This window comes from Saccostrea echinata, unplaced genomic scaffold, assembly GCF_033153115.1.
Source record: "Saccostrea echinata isolate AGI-Se365-2 ecotype Australia unplaced genomic scaffold, CSIRO_AGI_Sech_v1 ptg000010l, whole genome shotgun sequence".
NCBI classification, from domain to species: domain Eukaryota; kingdom Metazoa; phylum Mollusca; class Bivalvia; order Ostreida; family Ostreidae; genus Saccostrea; species Saccostrea echinata.
The window spans coordinates 8,587,186-8,608,730 of record NW_026889759.1 but is presented as its reverse complement, the minus strand read 5'-3'; the positions used below and the strand labels follow the sequence as shown (position 1 = coordinate 8,608,730).

At 31.2% G+C, this 21,545-nt stretch overlaps 1 protein-coding gene across 2 annotated transcripts; it reads left to right on the top strand.

The window, feature by feature from the left end:
* Window positions 1-873: 873 nt before the first annotated feature.
* Window positions 874-21,391, top strand: LOC133184309 (arf-GAP with dual PH domain-containing protein 1-like). Of its 2 annotated transcripts, XM_061319329.1 has the most exons (10): window positions 874-1,012; window positions 4,496-4,629; window positions 7,348-7,439; window positions 7,726-7,921; window positions 12,610-12,765; window positions 13,079-13,162; window positions 13,821-13,952; window positions 14,495-14,717; window positions 15,762-15,786; window positions 19,530-21,391. In XM_061319329.1, the coding sequence occupies exons 1-9, from the start codon at window positions 934-936 to the stop codon at window positions 15,782-15,784; spliced, it is 1,119 nt and encodes a 372-aa protein (XP_061175313.1). In that variant the 5' UTR covers window positions 874-933; the 3' UTR covers window positions 15,785-15,786; window positions 19,530-21,391. The 2 variants fall into 2 exon arrangements, with proteins under 2 accessions (XP_061175313.1, XP_061175312.1); XM_061319328.1 differs by lacking the exon at window positions 15,762-15,786.
* Window positions 21,392-21,545: the final 154 nt, after the last annotated feature.

The window sequence follows — 21,545 nt, the reverse complement described above, 5'->3', positions numbered from 1 at the left end:
AGTAGCCAGATACAAAGTACGGAAATACCCGTGTCACAAATGGATAAATTTAACTCTACAGTATAAGTCTACTGATTTTAATAGATATTGATTTAAATTTTCTAAAGCATTTTGTCTTATTTTAAATATTTTTGTTAAACTGATGCTGTCTTACAACAATAAATTCAAAGTTTCACAATTTTTCACACTAAGACTTTTCAGACATTTTATCCTCCTTACAAAATACATTTTATCCTCCTTACAAAATACCTTGTGAAAAAATTGACATTAAAAAAAGAAATAATAAATATTCATTTCTCTGGAAACTTTTTTATTCATCATATAATCTTAAGTAATCGCAGAACATAAATATGCCTTTTTAGGAATTAAAATTACAGGCAATAAAACGTTGTTTGATTACATCTATAAAATTCTCAAATTACTCCTTTCAAAAAACATACAATTAATAGTTTGAATATTTAAACAATGAATGAGAGTTGAGATTCTATAAATAGGTATAATTATTCCATACATATATATACATCTAAATAGTGAATTACACATAGTAATAATTGTTCTTCTATTAAGTGATTTTAAGTGAAATTCTTTAAAATTTCAAAGCTAATCCGTCATGAAATTTAATACACCATATACCATTTCTAATCTTGATGTTCAATAGACAAATAAATGAATAAATAAATAAATAAATAAATAAATAAATAAATAAATAAATAAATAAATATTGCTCTATTTTTTTTTTAATTATTGAGTTTTACATAAAAAATTACTTAGAGTTCTTCCGCAATAGGCCTAAATAGTAAAAGGGCTTGCCATACGAATATCCTTTTGTTCAAATTACTCAACAAATAAATAATTTTCTAAATTTAGCATCTATGATGTCACAAGGTGAATCTCCAAATTAAAAATAGTAGCTACGGAAGGTAGCTCTACAAGATGGCGGAACACAAGAAGTTTCTTGAGGAATTGCTTCGAAGACCAGGAAACGGCGTATGTGCAGACTGTGGAAAAGAAAGTATGTAGCATGGAATTTTGTTTTCGTACACTATATAACAGATCTGACAGACTTCATGTAATTTTCGTATCATCACATACTTGGTGTATCATAGTATTCCGTTTGTTGAAAAGTAACGTTAGTCTTTTAAATGTATTATTAATTAGTTAATTATTAAACATAAATAAGGTATTGTCCATTGCATGGCACAGTTTTGAAAGTGGAACAACGTCAGTATTGAAATGTCACATTTTCTTGTGGGATTTTATTTATTTGTATTTAAAAAATATTAAACATGTTCAATGAAAAAATATAAATAATAATAATAATGTCTTAATGAAAGATTTTGTGCCATTCGTGGTTGGGTCTGGTGCATTTTCTCCCTTCCTGTTAAATACTATGGGTTACAAATCTATTAGTGCAATTGTTTTTTTTAAATTAAATTCACTAATGGTTTAAATTCATTTTAATTGGTAGAGCACCTGACTAGTGATGCAGGTGTCCCTGGTTCAATTCCAGGTCCAGCCATACATATTTTCCTTTCCTATTACATAATTTGGTGCCGTTGACCACCCCTTGACTTGCAGGTAAAAGTCCTGCCAGGGGCAATAAGAAGTTGGGTTGTGTTTTTTCGAGGGCAAAGACAATTTAAGGAGGAAAGAATGTAATGGTTTTGGCTGTGGATATTGGCTTGGGTAACTCAGTTGGTAGAACATCTGACCAATGATTCAGAGGTCCTGGGTTAAAGTCCCTGTCCAGCCATACATTTCAATTAAGACGCAGAAATATAATGCATTTGACTCGGAGTAAAAAGTAGAAGCTCTGTCCTACACGTAACAGACTGAGTGTACACTATCATAAATTGATTTGATATGTTGAATAAAAAAGTGTACATCTGACAAAATTATAGGTATACCAATAACAAATATATTGGCACCCAACTTCCTTCAAGGCAACATAATATTTTTTTTTAAAGTAAGTAAACTTTAATTTATCTGTGTACAGGTATATTTAAGAGCCAGTTCTGTTGAAATTAAAAAAAAAAGGTTCCTGCCAGATATTTTTAATCATCTATTAACATGATTTTAGCTTACATACAGAATATATAAACTGAAACTTGACTCAAACATTGATGTTATATTTGGATATATTTATCATGTATATTTCAAATTATTTATAGTGTTTATTTGACAGAAAAGGCTAACAAGGAAAATTAATTTTGTTCTATAACGAAAACAGAGCTTAAATACTCCAACTGAAGTATGTACAAGTGTTCTCTAGTACACAACACCTACAAATGTAGATAAGGCCCTTAAATTCATATTTTAAGCAGATAAAGAAAAAAAAGAGTTATTTTTGTTTTGTTTTTGTATATTTCATGTTAAGTTCAACACAAATGACAATATATTTTTATGCCCTTCAATTTTCTTCAAAAGGCAAGAAAAGGTCTTACAAGCTCACAATAGTGAACCATAGGTTGTATTTATTGCATTCAAATCATTTAATTCATACCAATTTAAAAAAAAAAGATGCAATCTGACTAGAGATGACTGGTTATGACAATAATATGTTAACATGTATTCTAGAAAAAAAAAGTTCAGAAATAGAGTGCTAACAGCTGTTTCGTGACAAGTAGGTAACCAGGCTTCCCCCTTCCTCGTGCACATTAAATAACATTTATCAATGATCAAATTTACTATTTATTCTAACAATAAAGATATGCTAATACACACCTATTAACTTAAAAAGAAAAGGTTATTCTTATCGAGTGAATATTCTAATTTAAACAAAGTATATTCCTTTTATATATTAAATACAATACATTAAATTGATCAGGCTGCAGGCTAGGTCCATTGGACATGTTGGAGAGTCTCTTTGAGTCCTCCTCCCGCTATCTTTTCTTGAGGTCATCTATCATTTTAAGAAAATCTGCTAGGGCTAGGTATCGATATAACGATACATATCGATATTCAGGAATGTATCGTAGCAAAAATTTTACTTCAATACGTATCAGTGTAGTGGTTTTTCATACAATTTTAGGAAAAATTGGGAATTTCAATCACTGAAGACTATATTTAACTGTTTTTTAATTAAAACTGATCAATAATCATATAAACATTAAGGAGATAGCACATCTTAAATAATTAGTAATACATAGATAACTGTATTTCAACATGTTGGTTTATAGTTGTTAATGTTTGAATTTGAAGGGTATATTTTTAATGCCCATGAGACAAAAACTACCAAATGGATTATAAAGCATTTAGTTTTTATAAAATTTATGCATTAAGTGATATATATATGACTTTTTGATGGACTTGTTAAAGAATCCAATATATCGCATATCGCCTTATAAAATATTGTATCGTATCGAAATTTTTTGTTAAATACGCAGCCCTACAATCTTCACACCAATTACTAAGACTAGTTCTTTGATTCAAAGCAAGATAATATAACAAACTGTTCTGCATATAATATATTTTTACCTATGCAAAATTTCAACAAATAATAATAAGAATATGTATTTATGCAGAATAACATTAATTGCATGTAAAAATGTTATTTTTTAAGATCAATTCTGAAAAAAGTAGGACCTACAAATAAAGCTTTAATATTTCTGTTAAATTTTCATTGGGAAACATGGTAAATGGAACCAAATTCTAACATTTAAAAAAAAATTACCCTATTAAAATTTATGAGAAATATATTTTATGCCCTTCAATTGAAATGGGAAAGATATGGGGTATGGGATTATATGTTCTGGACTTTCCCACTTTAAGTTTCAACCGATTGACAATCTGAGATGTATGTGTCAACAGATTGATAATCTGAGGTGCATGTGTCAATGGATTGACAATCTGAGGTGCATGTGTCACTTGATTGACATTCTGAGGTGCATGTGTCAATCGATTGACAATCTGAGGTGCAAGTGTCAATGAATTGACAATTTGAGGTGCATGTATTGATAGATTGACATTCTGTGGTGCATGTATCAACCGATTGACAATCTGAGGTGCATGTGTCAATGAATTGACAATTTGAGGTGCATGTGTTGATAGATTAATAGTCTGAGGTGCACATGTCAACTGATTGACAATCTGAGGTGTATTTGTTAATGGATTGACAATCTGAGGTGCATGTGTTGATGGATTGACAGTCTGAGGTGAATGTGTCAACTGATTGACAATCTGAGGTGCATGTGTCAATGGATTTACAATCTGAGGTGCATGTGTTGATGGATTGACAGTCTAAGGTGGGACCTTTTACATGTATCAGGAGATACTGGAAATGAGGATAAAGTATGGCTTTTATTCTCAGATGCTTTGCTTAAATCTAAAGCTGTTTTCTTGTGGACAGAGATTAGGTAGCCTTAAGCAGTTCCTAGTAACATGAGTAAGTTTGACATTGATGAATGTTCATCAGAGGAAGAGAGTTATTTTCTTGTTCATTGCTTAGTTCTAGGAGAATGTCTTAATTGATTTCTAAAACATTGTTATTTTGCAGATCCAGAGTGGGCATCTTGTAACATAGGAGTATTTATTTGTTTGGATTGTTCTGGGGTACATCGAGGATTTGGTACAGATGTGAGTCGAGTGAAATCTATCAGACTGGATATCTGGGATGGAGACCAAGTTCAGGTAAGTTATAAAATTCACCTTAAGTAACAGGGCTCCTCATTAACTTTTTTACCTACCAGTACTTGTCCATTCGGACAAGTGACCAAGACATTTACTTGTCCGAACTTCAACTTCGCTTGTCTGAAATTTTTTTCAATAAAGATCTAATACTGTCAACTTGAAAACTATTAATTAGAATAAAGTCCATTATATAAGTGCTTGATCGATTTGTGATGTTGTTGATAAATACAACAAACACATAAAACAAAATTTTATCTGTTCTGACAACAACATAAATTTTTGCAAGTGAAACTGTCAACATCAAACAGAATCCAAACTCTGTAAGATCCATGTCTTTGCAGTGTGCAGTTAGTGAACTTTGATCCTGATGTAGTGTGAACTCAATTACATAGCAATTGATATCGGGATCGAAGTTCGGTTTTTATGAACTAAATTACAGATAAACTTTTCACCAGTCATTCTTATTATGAATTGGAGACTTCATGAAAAAAGCACTTGTCAGACAAATGCCAAGCAATATTCACTTGTCTGTGATTTTTTTCACTTTTACTAGCCAAGGAAACAAGCGTTAATGTCTAGCTCTGAGTAAGCTACAAAACTTCAGAATACCGGTATGTTAAGCTATAATCTTCAGCATATGTTAGCAATGAATTGTCAGTATATTTAAGCTTTAAGCAACAATAAACCATTTTTTTTTTCATTTGCATAAGTTAAGCCAAAGGTAATTAACAAAAAAACTGCTTAAATAAGCCTCATTGTTTGAAATATGAACTGGACACTTCAGAATACAATGTACAGTGGTGTACTTGTAGATCATTCATATTTTGACTGAAAACTTCCTGTATAGAAAGAAATTTGGTTATTTATAAAGTTATTAATGCGTGAACATCCATCTAATCATTCATGCACCCACAGATTTTTAGTTTGGTTGAATAATGTGTAACATTGTGAGAGAAGTTTTTCTTCACTATTAAAATATTGAATTTTCTAGCTCTCAGACTGGTAGGGGCTTAATTATGTGCCAACATAAAAGATTATTGTGTCAAGCAATTGTAACATTTAGAAATGTAACGAACTTTTATGCCTAATTTAATGACAAGTGAATGACAATAATACAAGTAATTCAAGAATGAGGTCAGTAGGCCTGGTGACTTTTTACTGTTGCTACCCTGAAGCTCACCAGTATATATAATGGACATCAACTAGTGGCATATTTGTTTATAATTGTTGATTTTTAGTTCTACTAGTCAGAGATTAGAACAGCTAATGCGATGGTAAGGTGTACATTGTCTGTCTGTAATTTTTTTTCTTCAAAAATGCTACTCCTCCTACAGTTTAGTCTGATTTCAATATAACTTGGTACACAAGAAGACTTCACCAAGATAATTCTTTATATTGGTTTTTTAATTTCCATGGATGTATTGCCTATGAAATTCTTTCGAAAGGGTACCCCTCCTATAGTTTTAGTCTGATTTAAATAAAATTGTCTATATACAAGTAGACTAAAATAGAAATTTCCTGTGAAATTCTTTGAAAACACTACTCCTCCTTCAGCTTTCTACATAGGTAGACTACATTAAGATACATAATTCTATGAATAACTTTTTGATTTTAATGAACAGTATTGCCATGGTTACTAAAAATTGAATATTCTGCTGAAATGCTACTCCTACTACAATTTTTGTCTGATTTCAATAAATTTGTTGTACATATGTAGACTAAGAAACATAATTCTAATGATTATTGTGCTTTGATTTCAATGAACAGTATCGCCATGGTTACTAAAAATAGAATATTTATGAAATTCTTTCAAAACACTTCTCTTCATACAGGTTTGAACTGATTTCATTAAAACTTTGTACACAAGAAGACAACACTCAGAGATACATAATTCTGTCCATTGATTTTTGATATTGATGATGCAGTGATTATTAAAACCAGAAATTTCTGTGAAATTCTTTCAAAAGGCTACTCCTCCTACAAATCTAATCAAATTCAATAAACTTGCTACACAAAGAGACTCAACCAAAGATCATTATTCTGTTTTTTGGTGTTGTCATAGTTTTAAGTTGAAGCACTGCCTTTCTCTTCCTTTGTTATAAGTACAAACCAGTAGAGCTAAAGTCTTGTCAGATACTTCTGGTTACAGATACTAGATAGTGCTAAACTCCGGGTATGTAGAGAAATATAAATAATGCCAGCTGTATTCATACAGAATAATATTAGAGCAGATAACCGTATTTATTTAAGCAGATTTGTGCACATCTTTTAAACATAAGGATATCTATAAAACTTAAACAGAACATTTGTATCAAGATTTTTCTTTTAGGTGAATATTTGCTGAATATGCTTTATTCATAAAAGTATATACAGAGTAAAATTGCTTTTATAGACAGATTAATTTTGAAATTTTGATGCATTGATATTGATTATGTGCCCATTTTAATCAAAGGAATAGCTTTTAAAATTGTAGCTTTTTAGATATCATTAATTTGTTCCTGTATTTTACACACTAGAAGAAGACTGCAGAATATTTTATACCTTTGATTTCTTCAATGTTTGGTATGCTAGTTTAACATTCACAGTGTTAGGTAAAAGATCATTTAATATCACAAATAATGTATATCACATTATAGTTATATTCAATGTGTTAAATTTAGTTAAAATATGTAGAACCTCCATCATGGAGTACTTTTAGTACTTTGATTGGATTTGCAGGTGATGTCAGAGAAGGGAAATACAATAGTGAATGAAGAGTATGAAAAGTTCATTCCTCCCTATTACAGAAAGCCACATCATAACGATGTGGAGTGAGTATTTTAACATCCTTTTGTATCTGGGTTGTAAGGACTAAGGAATTGATTCATACCGTATCAGTAGTTACTAGTATGCTGACTTGCACTGAGTCAGAGGGAAAAAAATATCATGGTTCTAAATAATACAAGTTTCAGAAGTGTGAAAAATGAGTGTAAATTTAAAAGAAAATTTAAAGATTCTCAGTATATTTGAGGTGGTTGTATTTAAAACACAGTCAGTGTTACATAAAAAAAAAGTGAGCATGATGAATGCTGTTATAACATATTTTCTTATTTGTAGAGTATTAAAATCAGAATTCATCAAAGCCAAATACAGTAGGTTAGAATTCAAAACACCAGATGTTCCCACTGGATACAACTGTCCATTGAAAGAGGGCATCATGTGGAAAAAAGGAAGAGATGATCGGAAATTTCAGAAGAGGAAATTTATTCTATCCAGGGAAAACAATACATTGTCTTACTTTGCAAAGGAAAATGTAAGTGTGTTTTAGGGTGTATACGTCATCTAGTAGTAAGTAAAAATTGAATGTTTTGTCTATCTATTTTAATATTTTTACTGTATATGTATTACATTAGTCTGTTTATTCTTTTTAGTGCCTTTAGCAGAAAGCAACTTCTGCTAATTCAAGTACAAGGCCAAATGTCTTGCACATATTCACATTAATAAGAAGTTAAAAATGCACTAAATTAAAACTTACGCTAATGTGTTCAAGAATCTATATCCACCAAATATTGCACACGCTAGATATAATACATTTATAGTTTATCGATTCATTAAACACAGGGATCTTAAAAATTATTGTAACTTCAACTTCTTTAAAAATACATGTACATGCATTAAATACCTTTACTTTGTTGCATTGAAAGTGAAGCAACAATTTAAAATATTTTTCCTATATTATCTGATTTAAGGATTTTTATATGGTGTTTGTCATGTCTGTCTTCTATCTTTCTGTCCATCCATCAAACTTTGCTTTTAGCTCAGTTTCAATATTCAAGATATTTTTATCATACCTTGTATCCTGATACATATTGGTAAGAGCTATTCAACTGCATCAACATTTTTTTTTTACCTTTCTTTTGACCTTGACCTCACTTTTCTTAAAGAAGATGGGAGTGTTTGGCGTGTGATCTGCAGGAATAAGGCGTACGAAACATTTATAGTTTAAATGTCTACGATTTGGTCGACTGACCACAGCTGGGCACACTTTACAAAGTTACGCACATGGGAAAAATGTTACATTTTACATGTTTGAAATACTTTGTCGAATTTAATATATCAGTCTGCTTATCTTAATAAATACTACATGTAAAATTTAGTAACGCTTCACATAAACAAGAAACACCTATCGGGTATATAAGTTAAATGCAATTACATGTATATATTAAAGTATAAGTAGGTTGGAAGAATTGCTTTAGCTTTCAGTGCAACAGAACCAGAATTTATCTATTTGAAAATAAATCAGTACATAAAATTAAACTGACAAAAGAATTGATTGTTTGTACTAAAAAAATGTTAACGCTCCATGCGAGGATCGAACCAAAAATATTTCTTTATTAGTGCACTAGACGGGTAACGCATACTACTAAGCTATCACCGCTCCACACACTTTGTGGTTTTTAAAGCGACAATGAAGCACCGCATTTACACATTGGAATTTTTTTTAGAAAAAGTACATTTTTTATTGTCTCTGGGTCTTCTCTCCATTTTTGACAAATGTTTGTTAGTTTCTTTGAATTAAAATGCACACAAATAGCTTATAAAATCATGGAGAGATAACCCAGAGATAGCAAATTTTTAGAAAAACGTGTTTCAAAATCTAACATTTTGTACCAAATGACCCATCTAGCCAATTTTCGAGTTCTTTTTTAGGAAATCAGAATACAATATCGGGAAAATATTTCCCTTTCCTATTTCACAGGAACCAAATATATCAAAAGAATGCTAAAATTTCATGTGACAGATCAATGAAATTTTCACTTTTCAAGTGCGCCCAGATTCCTGCCGAATGCCAATCAAAAGCACCCTCATTCTTTGTATTTAGCTCAATTTCAAAGAAGCTACTCAAGATATTTTTATCAAACTTCATATGCTGATACATATTAGTGAGAGCTTTTCAACTGCTTGAGAAAAATTGAATTTGACTTTCCTTTTGACCTTGACCTCACTTTTCTTTAGTTTGTTTTTAGCTCACTTTTGAAGAAATTAACAAACAGAGATTTTTTTTTATCAAACTTCATACGCTGATACAAATTGATGAGAGCTATTCAACTGCATCAACATTTATTGACTTTGACCTTTCCCTTGACCTTGACATCACTCTCTTAAATTTGTGTTTAGCCCAGTTTCAAAGAAACTATTCAAGATATTTTTATCAAACTTCATATGCTGATATATATTAGTGAGAGCTATTCAACTGCTTGAAAAAATTGAATTTGACTTTCCTTTTGACCATTACCTCACTTTTTTCTAATTCGTGTTTAGCTCATTTGAAGAAACAAATAGAGTTTTTTTTTTTATCAAACTTCATATGGTGATAAATTTTGGTGAGTGCTACTGAACTGCATCAAGATTTTTTTTATCTTAACCTTCCCTTTGACCTTGACCTTACCTTTCCTAAATTTGCATTTAGCTCAGTTTCAAAGAAACTATTCAGGATAACTTTATCTAAACACATATACTGATACATATGGATGATATGATGAGAATGATATAATATGATGAGAATTTATCATCTGTGTCCAAATTTTTCAACTTGACCTTCTGAGTGACCTTTGACTTTATTATTCAGTGTTTTCAATAAGGAGGTGATTTACTCTCATTTCAATGATCAGAAATTGCCTCTTCAAATTTTATAATTGGCAAATTAACTATTGGAAATAATTCTAAGCAGGCTCTTCAAATGGATAAATTCACCTCTTTACTTCAAAATTATTGAAAGATAGATGCGATTTATTGTGACAAATCTCAGTTTTAAAGAAAATTCAAGATATTTTCATTCAACTTTAACACTAATACGAATCTTCATGTTGCATTACTATTGAATCCTAGACAGGGCATTCATGTCCTATGGACATACAATGTATTTCTAGTTGTGCCTTGCAAGAAATTGCAGGTGCCTTATAGTGATCACTCTGTCTGTCTGTCCCTTTTTCATTCTGTTCATCCTCAATTTTTCTGCTTTTTCCTAATAACTTTTTTAAAGATTATTCAGTTCAGATTTGGTATGTTTTTACTATGGGCATGGCATATTTTGATATCAAGTTTGATTTCTGTATGTCATCCAATTAAGAGCTGGAGTAGAGGGATAAATGCCATTCTTTATGTAAGAATGAATTGGTAAAGAGAAATAATTTTTCCTACCATCAACTTTCAAAAGCTGCAGTAAATCCCCATGCAGGGATAAATTATTTATTTTGCCTGCTGTGGAAAATCAAAAGCCTAATTTTTATCTGTCACATTAAGAAGCATCTCTCTGCTAGTGATTTTTGGTTTGAAAGGTCAGACCTGGACAATGTTTGCATTCATGAAAGGCTGGCATTTTATAAAATGCTCACTTCATTCTGGTTCAAATACATTTTTATAAATGTTATTTTTAAGGAATTGTAAAAAATATGTATAACTAAAGTGATGATTTTGACTGCTTTTTGCGAATGCACTGCGGGGATACTGTTTATTTATTACAGGCAGTTGGATAAAAATATCATTCTGTTTTTTTAGGAAATGTCTTTAAATTTCATAATTACAGTAGTTGTTTCACACTCTTCATCAATATTTTTAATTTTACCTGTATCAAGTTACACTTTCTCATACATTTTACCTTTGAGTACCTGAGGATTAAAAATAATGTCTGCTGCAGAAGATCTAGAGCCTAATCTTTATCTGTTACATTAAGATTATGAATGAACACCTCTGTCTGCAAGTAATTTTTGGTTTTGATGAAGGTGGCATTTAATATAATGCATTCTTTATTCTGGTTCAAATACACATTTAATCAAAACTATCTTTTCATAATTGCCTTATGTAAATACATCATTTATGGACTATTAAATTTTTTTTAACATTAGTTGGATAATAAAATTATTCTGTTATACAGCAGATATCTTTACTCTTTACATTTTCATAGTACAGTACTTGTTTTAATTCTTATATATTTTTAAATTTTCTTTTTAATTCTTCTTTATTGATAAGTTATATATTCCTCCATTTTCACCATCATAGATGCACATCCCGTAGAAGGGCCCTCGCTGACTGGTCAGTTTTTTAGTTTTGGTGGTCATTTCCCTAATCTTAAAGACCCTGCATCCAGTCCAAAAACACAGAAAGAAATCTTGATGTTACTTTTGACATTTACTTGGTTGTCACATTATAGACTGATTTCTAGCGCTCTTAGCGCAGAATATAAGGAAATATTATAAATTTGATCATAAGGAAGTGAAACTTTCTCAGAATGCAGCGGATCAGGGATAAGAAAAACGCAGCAGTCTAGTACATTTATACATTGTCATTTCATTTCATTTATGAAAAAAAGTTTCAAGAAAGTTGACTTTTCTCATGTATTATTTTCTTTTCTAGTAAAGAAATAACACTGTGCATTTTAAATAGACATGTAATTTATCTTTTTTATTCTGTTCATTTTTGTCCAAGGAAATTGCAGTCTTCAAGTTACTACTGATTTTGCAATGATATAATACTGTTTTTTTTTTAAGACATTAAGTACACTGTTGAAAAAGACCAATAGCTTCCTTATTAAATAATTAAAAGATTACATCACATTATTCATGTCAGGCACATGGCTTTGATACTAAAATTATCATAACAATCAAGGACATCCTTCTTGAGGGTTTCATTTTCCCATGTAGATTAAATTAAAATAATATCTTCCTGACAGCTTCCTAAGATTGTTGGAGTAATGTTACAGTAGTAAAATTTACATGTATTACTTTACTAACCAGAAATTGTTCAAAAAAAAAAAAAAGTAAGGAGAAATAAAAAAACAAAAAATTAAGGGTGAGTCATTATCGATGACGTTACCTTGCTTTTCAGTTCCAAGATATGTATAATTATTCATTGTACACAGTAATTTGAAATTCTTAACATGAGTTGATATGAGATAAGAATTTAATTAATTTACAAATTTTTATTCGATCTTTTTTTTTTCAGAGTAAAAAGGATGAGAAACCAAAAGCAGAGATCAATCTAGATGACATTAATATAGTTTTTGTCCCAGATAAAATTGGTAACCCTAATGGCATGCAGATCACTTATTTTGCCAAAGGGTCTACAAGGAACTTGTTTGTATATACAGATGACCCTAAGGTAACTGATTTTGACTTTGTACAAGAAATCTTTGTTATTCCAGATTTTTGTAGGTCTATGCATTTGAACTTTGTTACTGGTATTTGATAGAATAAGAATCTGGATGACTTATCTTGTTTAGGATGTTGCTGAAAATGTCACTATCTTTGAGCAATGGTTTCAAAACCGGGGGGGGGGGGGGGGGGGGGGGGATAGCCCTCCAAAAAATCCACTTTCTCTTGACTGTATAAGGATTAAAGATTTAGTTTTTTTTATAGGAAAGGTATTTTTGAATGTTGTTGGTACCTTTTATAATATTACCATATGTTAACAGGATGCTGTTGATTGGTATAATGCTATCCGATCCGCCAAACTAGAGAGGAAGAAAGTGGCTTTCCCTGACAGGGAGGAGGCAGATGTAAGTATCTTTATAAATAACTACTTATTTTGAGAGAAGGGGCTCCTGAGGGGTAAAGAACTCTTAGAATATTTCATGAAAAGTGGGTTTCTAGCACAGGAATGCATTTAAGCAATTAACATTTTTGGAAATTTTATAATTTCAGGTATACAGTTTGTACAAAAATAAAAATAATACTGCATGTGTAAAAACTCAAGAATAGATAACTAAAACTTATGCATATGGAACTGACATGAGTGAGATTCGAATGAAGATTTTTAAAATTGGTTCATTTTTATGGATTTTTTATACAAGTATTAACAGATGAAAAATGTCGCATTAAATGTGTTTTAATTGTTACACTGAACTATTACATTTTGAAAATGTTGAGTTGTTTTCTGATCGAGGGGTAAATACCCTACAAAAGTGTTAACCATGGATGCAGTAACCAGCTGCATGGTTCCAAAGTTACATGTACATGTACATGTACATGTATATGAAACCCTGCTTGCCAAACAAATATTTACATTTCTAGACAGAAAAAATATATTGTAGATTTTAATTTCTTTCTTACACAGTTTAAAGTTAATGCATCCATCTACATGACTTTGAATATCACTCTTACATAACGGTGTATTGGCTTTTGAAAATAGATTTAATATCTTACTTTATTTTTCAGTTAGCAGAAGAACTCACTAGAGATTTTATTCTAGAGGGCTGGTTAAAGAAAATGGGTCCCAGAAATGAACCTTTCAAAAAAAGATTTTTTACACTGGATAAAAGGAAACTGATGTATCTAGAAGAACCTCTGGTAATATATTCATCAACAAAGAAGCAGAAGGAATTATTTTTTTTAGAAATTGATCATTAGTCAAACTGCAGTTAAATCTGAAGTACATATTGTACACTTACTTTTTTCCACAGAGTCATATTTCTGCAGAATCACAATTTCTGTACAATCCATGGGTAGAAAATTATGCCGATTTCTTGGATTGTTATTACATGTCCTTAATGCATTTTAAGTACACAGTGACAAATTTCCGCAAAAAATTGTGACCGTCTACATAGCATAAACTAGTTCCATGGGGAAAAAAGTATGTCTATGTACATTAAATGAATGCAGGGAAGAAAGAAAACAATGAAGTATCTGATCATGAAGTTATGGACCATATGTATAAATATCTAGTATTGCATGTATGCTATAAGTAAAATAGGATCACTTAAAAAGGTGCAGTTCCTTAATTTTGCATTTTTTCTTGATAACAATCCTAACTTAAAAAGAGAAAGAGCTTAAATTTTGCGAGTAGTGGCACTATAAGGAACAAATCTATTATTCAATACATTTCTTTCCAGCATCCTTATCCAAAAGGAGAAGTGTTTATTGGGCATCGAGATGGGGATTTTTCAGTGAGCATGGGCTGCAGTGATAACTGTAATACCCAGGGCTACGTGTTTACCCTCCACACTCCAGAACGAGACTTTATTCTCAGTGCTGAGACTCGCGAGGATATGAATCAATGGATTTGTGCATTACAACGAGTTACAGAGCTGCCCATGACACCACAGGACAATCGATGTATGTATATTTAATTACTGCAGATGTAAGGCTTTAGTGTAGAAAAGTTTTTTTTTTTTCAGTGTGTGGTAGTTTTTCAGATTTTATAGTATTTAGTAGTATTGTATGATTTCAAGCAAGTTTAGTTCCCGAAGCTTAATTGAGACTCTTTTTTGCTATCTGACAGATAAGAAAATGCTTAATTTAAAAAAAAATGCATTATTCCATTTTGCCGGGACTACTAATGACTCTACATTAATCAGTAATATTTTCAATGAATTGCTGATCATTTACTAATTTTTTTTTTTATTTACATGTTTTTCTTCCATTTAGCTCTATTTTAAAGCACAATTACATGTACTTACATGAATTGCCGTAATTTGCTGCGCCTTACATTGCGTACACATTACATGGATTTTTGGGACTCCAAGTCATGCTAGTGTATGAATTATCACTTGAAAAGTATACAGTGTTTTTCTTTAAAACATGTTAATAAGATAACAGTGTGATTAAAATGAGAATCTTATTGCTCCTTTTTTAACAATATGTTGCTTTCAACATATCGTTAAAAAGGAGCAACGAGGATCTGATTTTATTCAGATTGGTTGAGATAAATAAATATGTTATAAATTATCAAAACAACGATTTAGTGCCATTCAGTAAATCTGAAGTCTAAAACTTTTAAGATTAAAATGAAGAATATACCTTGATTTAAAGTTTTATTCTCTGTGATGGTTAGGATTTTTAGTTCATTTCAGGAAAAAATTGTGAGAGACACAATTTTATATGTATATGCAGACATATTATTATAATATCTAAATATATCAATTTCATATGTGTTACATTTATTTTTAATATAGTACATTCAATCAGAATTTAACCTGTCTTTCAGACTTATATTTACATACTTATTTGTTTTATTATTACATAGAGCAATATTATTGTAAATATTTAGATTATCCAAAATATTAATTTTATTTCCTTGGTACATACTCTAATGTACAGAAGCATGGCTTAGTGTTACGGACTATCAACAAAGTAATAGAACAAGACCTAATTTTTCAGACACTCAGATCTATCGTAAATAAAGGTATGACCTCTTGTATAATAACATCTCCCTTATGTTACTATATAACTAAATCACAATAAGTCGTAATTGCTTAATGCAGCATATGCAATATCATTCATTCTCGCTGTGAAATTGTATGGGTAAATAACCAAAGTTTCAGTACTGACAATACATTGTTACTTTAACATATTTTTCTGTCACATCTTGAAAATATTCTAAGGAACTTCAAAAAGGCAAAATCATTTTGCATCATACTTCTTGTCATAAACTATACTTTGTTGAGTATATGTTAAATAAAGAATAATAATTTCCCATGTGCCATGATGTAACCTCATGCATGGACATCCTTAAGTCAATCATATGGCAAGTTGTTTTTTAGTTTTAGCTAGCTTTCAAATCACAAAGCACAGACTGAAAAGAAAAACTAACATGGAAATTTCGTATCTTAGTTTATGCAAAGTATGACTAAAAGTTTGTTTCAATGGATGGAAATAACGTTTTAAAACATTCAAATGCACCAGTTTTTGAAAACAATGAATAACAATATTCCACAGTCACTCCAATAGATTCATCATATTTATCCTTGTTTTTCTCTGTGCAAAGCAACCACTGTTTCTATAACCTCTTTATTTGAATACTATTGTTTTAAATGCATAAAAAATGTAACAGTGCCAGTATTGTGAGGTAATTTTACACAACGGTATGCCTCTATGCGCACTTATCATTTTGAACAAAGTTAAAATATATGTGGTAATACATATACCATTTGTAGTATGTTGCTAATTCTTGCTTCTGTCTCTTACACCACCGCAATCACATATAAAGCTTATTTGTGTACTTGCATATATATATTCTCACCATTATGAGGTTAATGTACTTTGTTTATTAAGTTACACTAAACTTCTGAGAAGTATCAATGCATTATTGAAGTGAGTTCATCTTATACTGGTATTAAAGACAATTATGATCAAAAATTACATTTTTACCATGAAATTATGCATGAAGTATTTTTATACATATATATTGACCCAGAATGTACATGAAATTTGTACTGAATGTCTGCTATATTTCAGATATAGGGGAACTAGATCGAGGCAAATCAAATTATGTATAATGATCTTTATCATTATCAGGGTTATGTCACTAGTTTTTATGAACAAGGGAATTTTGATAGTGAATTAGTATACTGTTTATCCAGCCCTTCATTTATTTGGCAGAATTTCATTCATTTTTAGGTCACCTGAGTCACTTGGGTATCTAGATGGGTCCAAAACCATTAAAACTTAATGCTTTTTTGACATCATAGACAGCTGCTTTTTCAATAAAAATGGAACTCGTAAATATATTTACCTTGTTATTGGTCATTTGCAAAACTATTTTTCAAAAAACTTTTTTATTGTACACACAAGTACTCTGAAGTTGATATTAAAAAGATGCTTGAGTTTCTGATTGACAATATCTGTGTAGTTTTTGGAGATCAGGTCATCCAACAATCTGTTTGAATTCCCATGGATACCAATTGCACCCCCCCCCCCTTATTAGCAGACCTATTTTTGTATTTATATGAAGCAGAATTAATTCAAAAACTTCAACATGAGAAGAAGAAAACACTTGCAGTGGTCTTCAACTCGACATTTAGATATATCAACGACATCTTATCAATTAACAATAGTTACTTCCATTCATATGTCAACTTGATATATCCCAGTGAGCTTGAAATAAAAAATACCACAGAATCTAACACATATGTTTCATTTTTGAATATTTTACCAGAAAAAGACTTTAATGGTAGCCTAACAACAAGGCTTTATGATAAACATGATGACTTCAATTTTTCAGTCGTCAGCTTCCCTTATCTTGCAATATACCCTTATCACCTGCATATGGGTTTTTTTTCTCTCAGTTGATTTGATACACAAGAGCATGCTCTATGTATGTACAATTTCTAGAATGAGGCAAGCTATTGACAAACAAGTTGATGAAACAAGGATATAAACAGTCTTGTTTGAAGTCATCATTTCGCAAGTTTTATGGTGAATACAATAACCTTGTTAGCAAATACAACCTATCATTAACTCAAATACTGAATTACAATTTTCATACTAATTGTTAGGCCATTATTTACATACTGAATTGTCAACATGTTTTTCTCTTTTTCCCGATCATGACATGGAGCACACAGCAGGTGTGACCGGTGGGCAGGGGATACTCACTGCTCCATGGCACCTGATCCCACCTCTGATGTTTTTGGAGGTCCATAATTTGCTCTGCTCCCGAATTGTATTGTTTAAATGGACTTTGAGCCTGAATACTGTTCATTATCTCCATATTTCATGCAGTTCTAAAAAAACTAATGTTATCTTAGTCTTGCAGCAAACAAGCATGTAGGTATGCAAACTGCATCTGCGGTAGAATTCATTTTTAGTTCAGCTCAACAAGGCTGAGATGAGCTTATCCAGACTTCCTTTGGATGCTGGATCTGAGCAGGTCCATTCCTTAATAACTATAAGCCCTATCTGGACCAAACTAGTATGGATGAAGTATCTAGGGATACACTCACAAATTATTAGTCATGCTTCTGATCTGTATCTGCCCTCCATTTTCTAGATGATTGACTGTGTTCAAGTTTTTGGAGTAGGTCCATTCTCAAGTAACTGTAATTCCTTTGGAGACCAAACTTGCATGGATAATGCATCTCTTGATGCATAGTAACAAACATCCTTCAAGTAACTAAAGCCCTTTTGTGATCTAAACTTGCATGAATGATGCATCTACTTGACTTTCTTTGGATGCTTGATCTGACCTCCATTTTCTGGATGAGTGACCAGGTTAAAGTACATGTATTTGGAGCACGTTCATTTCCTAGTAACAATAAGCCCTATGCTGACCAACTTGCAGTGATGCCCCTAGGGATGCATCCTACCAGATTTGCTTAAATTGCATTTAATAGGTGTTGTGTCTGACTACATTTCCAGATGAGTGACCAAATTAAAGTTTTCAGATCAGGTCTATTCAGAAGTAACTATAAATCCTATGTGGACCAAACTTGCTTTGATGATGCATCTAGAGATTCACATTTACCAGCCATTCTTTGTACACAGCATCTTACCAACCTGTGTGATCTGACCTACATTTTCCAGGTGAAAGAAACAAAGTTTTTATACGATCCATTCCCAAGAAATAAAGTCCAACCAAACCAAACTTGCATGGATGTGCACCTAGGGATACACATTACCGGAACATTCATTTAGTTGGAGACTTTGTTACAAGAAAAATGCTTATAATAAATTCACGCCAGCAAAGTGTCTTTCTTTCACTGTAGTTAATAAGCATATTATGAAGTTACTGGATATAAAGAATTATAAACAAATCAAAATCTTTAGTCCGTGACAGTTCATTATAAGTGTTTTACTTAAAAGTAAATTTTACACATATTATACAATGGATTGTTGAAAAAGTTGTTTTGACATACGAGCTCCTCTCCCTTATTCATGGGTATATACACATGCATCTTACGGGATTTGTGTAAATTTAAGCTTTTAATTAGTGAAAACCTGGAACAGGAGTAACGGAAATAAAGAAAAAGTAAATAATATAGCTTGACAGAAAAAATACTTCCCTTATGTTTTTTGCATTGATTGAATATATTAAATTTTTTTTGCTTTCATTTCAATAAAATCTATTACTGCAGTCTGATTCTCCACGTTTTGCATCTCTCCAAATATGGAAACGATGCTGATAATCAATTCAATTTTATTTTTCAGTGGCCAGTCTTTTGGTGCCAAAGAGGTCAGAGTCCTTTAGATTGTCTGTACTAAGGACGTGACAGCTCTTGATGCTGGGATGATTTGTCTATGTGACATTGAGTGATAACCAATGGTGCAATTCTGGTTGGTGTGTGTGTGTGTAGTGACCGTTGTAATATTTCTCCGGATTTTTTTTTTCAACTTTGTTTGGAATGACGCAAGGATAATGTTATGATTTTTTTTGTTATTAATACACATTACATGTACTAATTCAGAGAATGTATGTTAGTGCAATGACATAAGGGTTGTTCAATGAAAGAAGAAAAGTGTTGCATATTTAGAATATCTGAAACATTCAAAGTTCTTTATGCCTGTTTTTTTTTTTTTTGGTCTTTCTGTTTTTCTGTACACAACCTTTTGAACAAGTATGAGAGAAACAGGTATATAAAGATTTTTTTAGAAATTACATTTTTTTTTTTTTTACTAAAAATGCATCTTTAATGATAAAACTCAAATTCTATGGTCAAATATAAATATGCCATCATGGGAACAGGGTTTCAGAAATGAGTAAACTAATGTTTTGTTACAATTCTTAAGGGTTGACCATTAATGTTTATACTGTAAAATGACATGTTTTCGAGGGGTCAAATTTTTGTGGCTTGAGGAAAAAATATTGGTTATGGAGATTTGATTTCATGGTTGAGGAAATGCTGAGGTAGTGTGTAGGCTTATTTGAAATTTAACATTTCATGGGGCACATGAATTCGGGTTCTCTTTATACCATGAAAACAGCAAAAATGAAACCCCTACAAAGATTAATGATTTCCTAGTAACTATTGAACACTGTACAGGTGTAAAGCCTATATTGATTTTTCTGACTGTATTTGAGCTTTACTTCATTTATTTTTTATGTACAATTAAGACAGTGAAAATGGACTCCAGTATGGAAAGAAAATTAACCTCTGCTTGGTCTGCAGGTATTAATTGTATATATACACAGGCAGCATATATTAAACAATGAAGAAAAAAATAAGTTAAAAAAAATGGCATAATGATGCATTTGATCTTATGTTGTTAAAGATGCATGTATTTGTAAAATGTCTGAGATGATTTTTGAAGATGCAGAAGTGTTTAAGTGCAGATTTTAAGTACTCTGTGCATGCAGTAAAAACTGACAATTTACATGATATAGGGACTTCCTGGATCAGAGTCCTTGCTATATTTCAAGTATCTGTCAAAGCTGAAAGCTTCACAATTTATTTTTAGGAAAAATCACCAAATATTCTGGATTTTGATTTTTTTTTCTGGAATATTTATGTAGATTAAACTAAAAAAATCACTGAACTTCTTAAACAAATATATGTGTATTCTAGTGTAAAAATAAATGAATCAAAGCTGTGCAAAACAGTGCATATGTTTCATCCTTCCTTCCCCCAATTTTCAGCCCTTTCCACACTTGTTGCAAATGCTAATATCTATTTTTAGACCAATATACGTTATTGTTCATGTTACTAAGTATTCCATTGTTGTGCATTCCATATTTTGTTATCATGTAGTACAGTGTATATGTATTTTATGCCTAGTATTGCTTATTTATAATGCTGAATCAGATTGCAATAATGGTTATTTGGTAACATTGCTAGCCCTGTTTGAATTCATTCGTGTATTGTATATATAATATATTGAAAGCATTATTTAGACTTGAAATATTCTAACTCTAGTAAACCTATAAAGATGTATTAAGCAACCCCCCCCCCCCCAAGCACACATGTACGCAAACTTAGTGTACACAATTTGCAAAAATTATATGTGTACACACTCTGCAAAAATTATTGCATATTTAGCTTACAGTTGGTCCATAAAACACACCACTATTGCCCCCCCCCCCCCCCAAAAAAAATTAAGAAAAAGTTTTTATACATTATACATGTATATGTAGCTTTATTTTTGTGTTACCTGCAAAACAAAAACTTTTACTGGGAACATCTTATTCAAGGCATAGAGGAAGCATGCAGAGTTCAGGGTTTTTTTTTT

What these genes read in the sequence shown, in the direction of transcription:
- LOC133184309 (XM_061319328.1), top strand. Translation starts at nt 934, where the DNA reads ATGGCGGAACACAAGAAGTTTCTTGAGGAATTGCTTCGAAGACCAGGA. An exon ending in GGGATGGAGACCAAGTTCAG is followed by an intron (nt 4,630 to 7,347) that starts GTAAGTTATAAA and finishes TTGGATTTGCAG; the next exon opens with GTGATGTCAGAGAAGGGAAA. An exon ending in TATATACAGATGACCCTAAG is followed by an intron (nt 12,766 to 13,078) that starts GTAACTGATTTT and finishes ATATGTTAACAG; the next exon opens with GATGCTGTTGATTGGTATAA.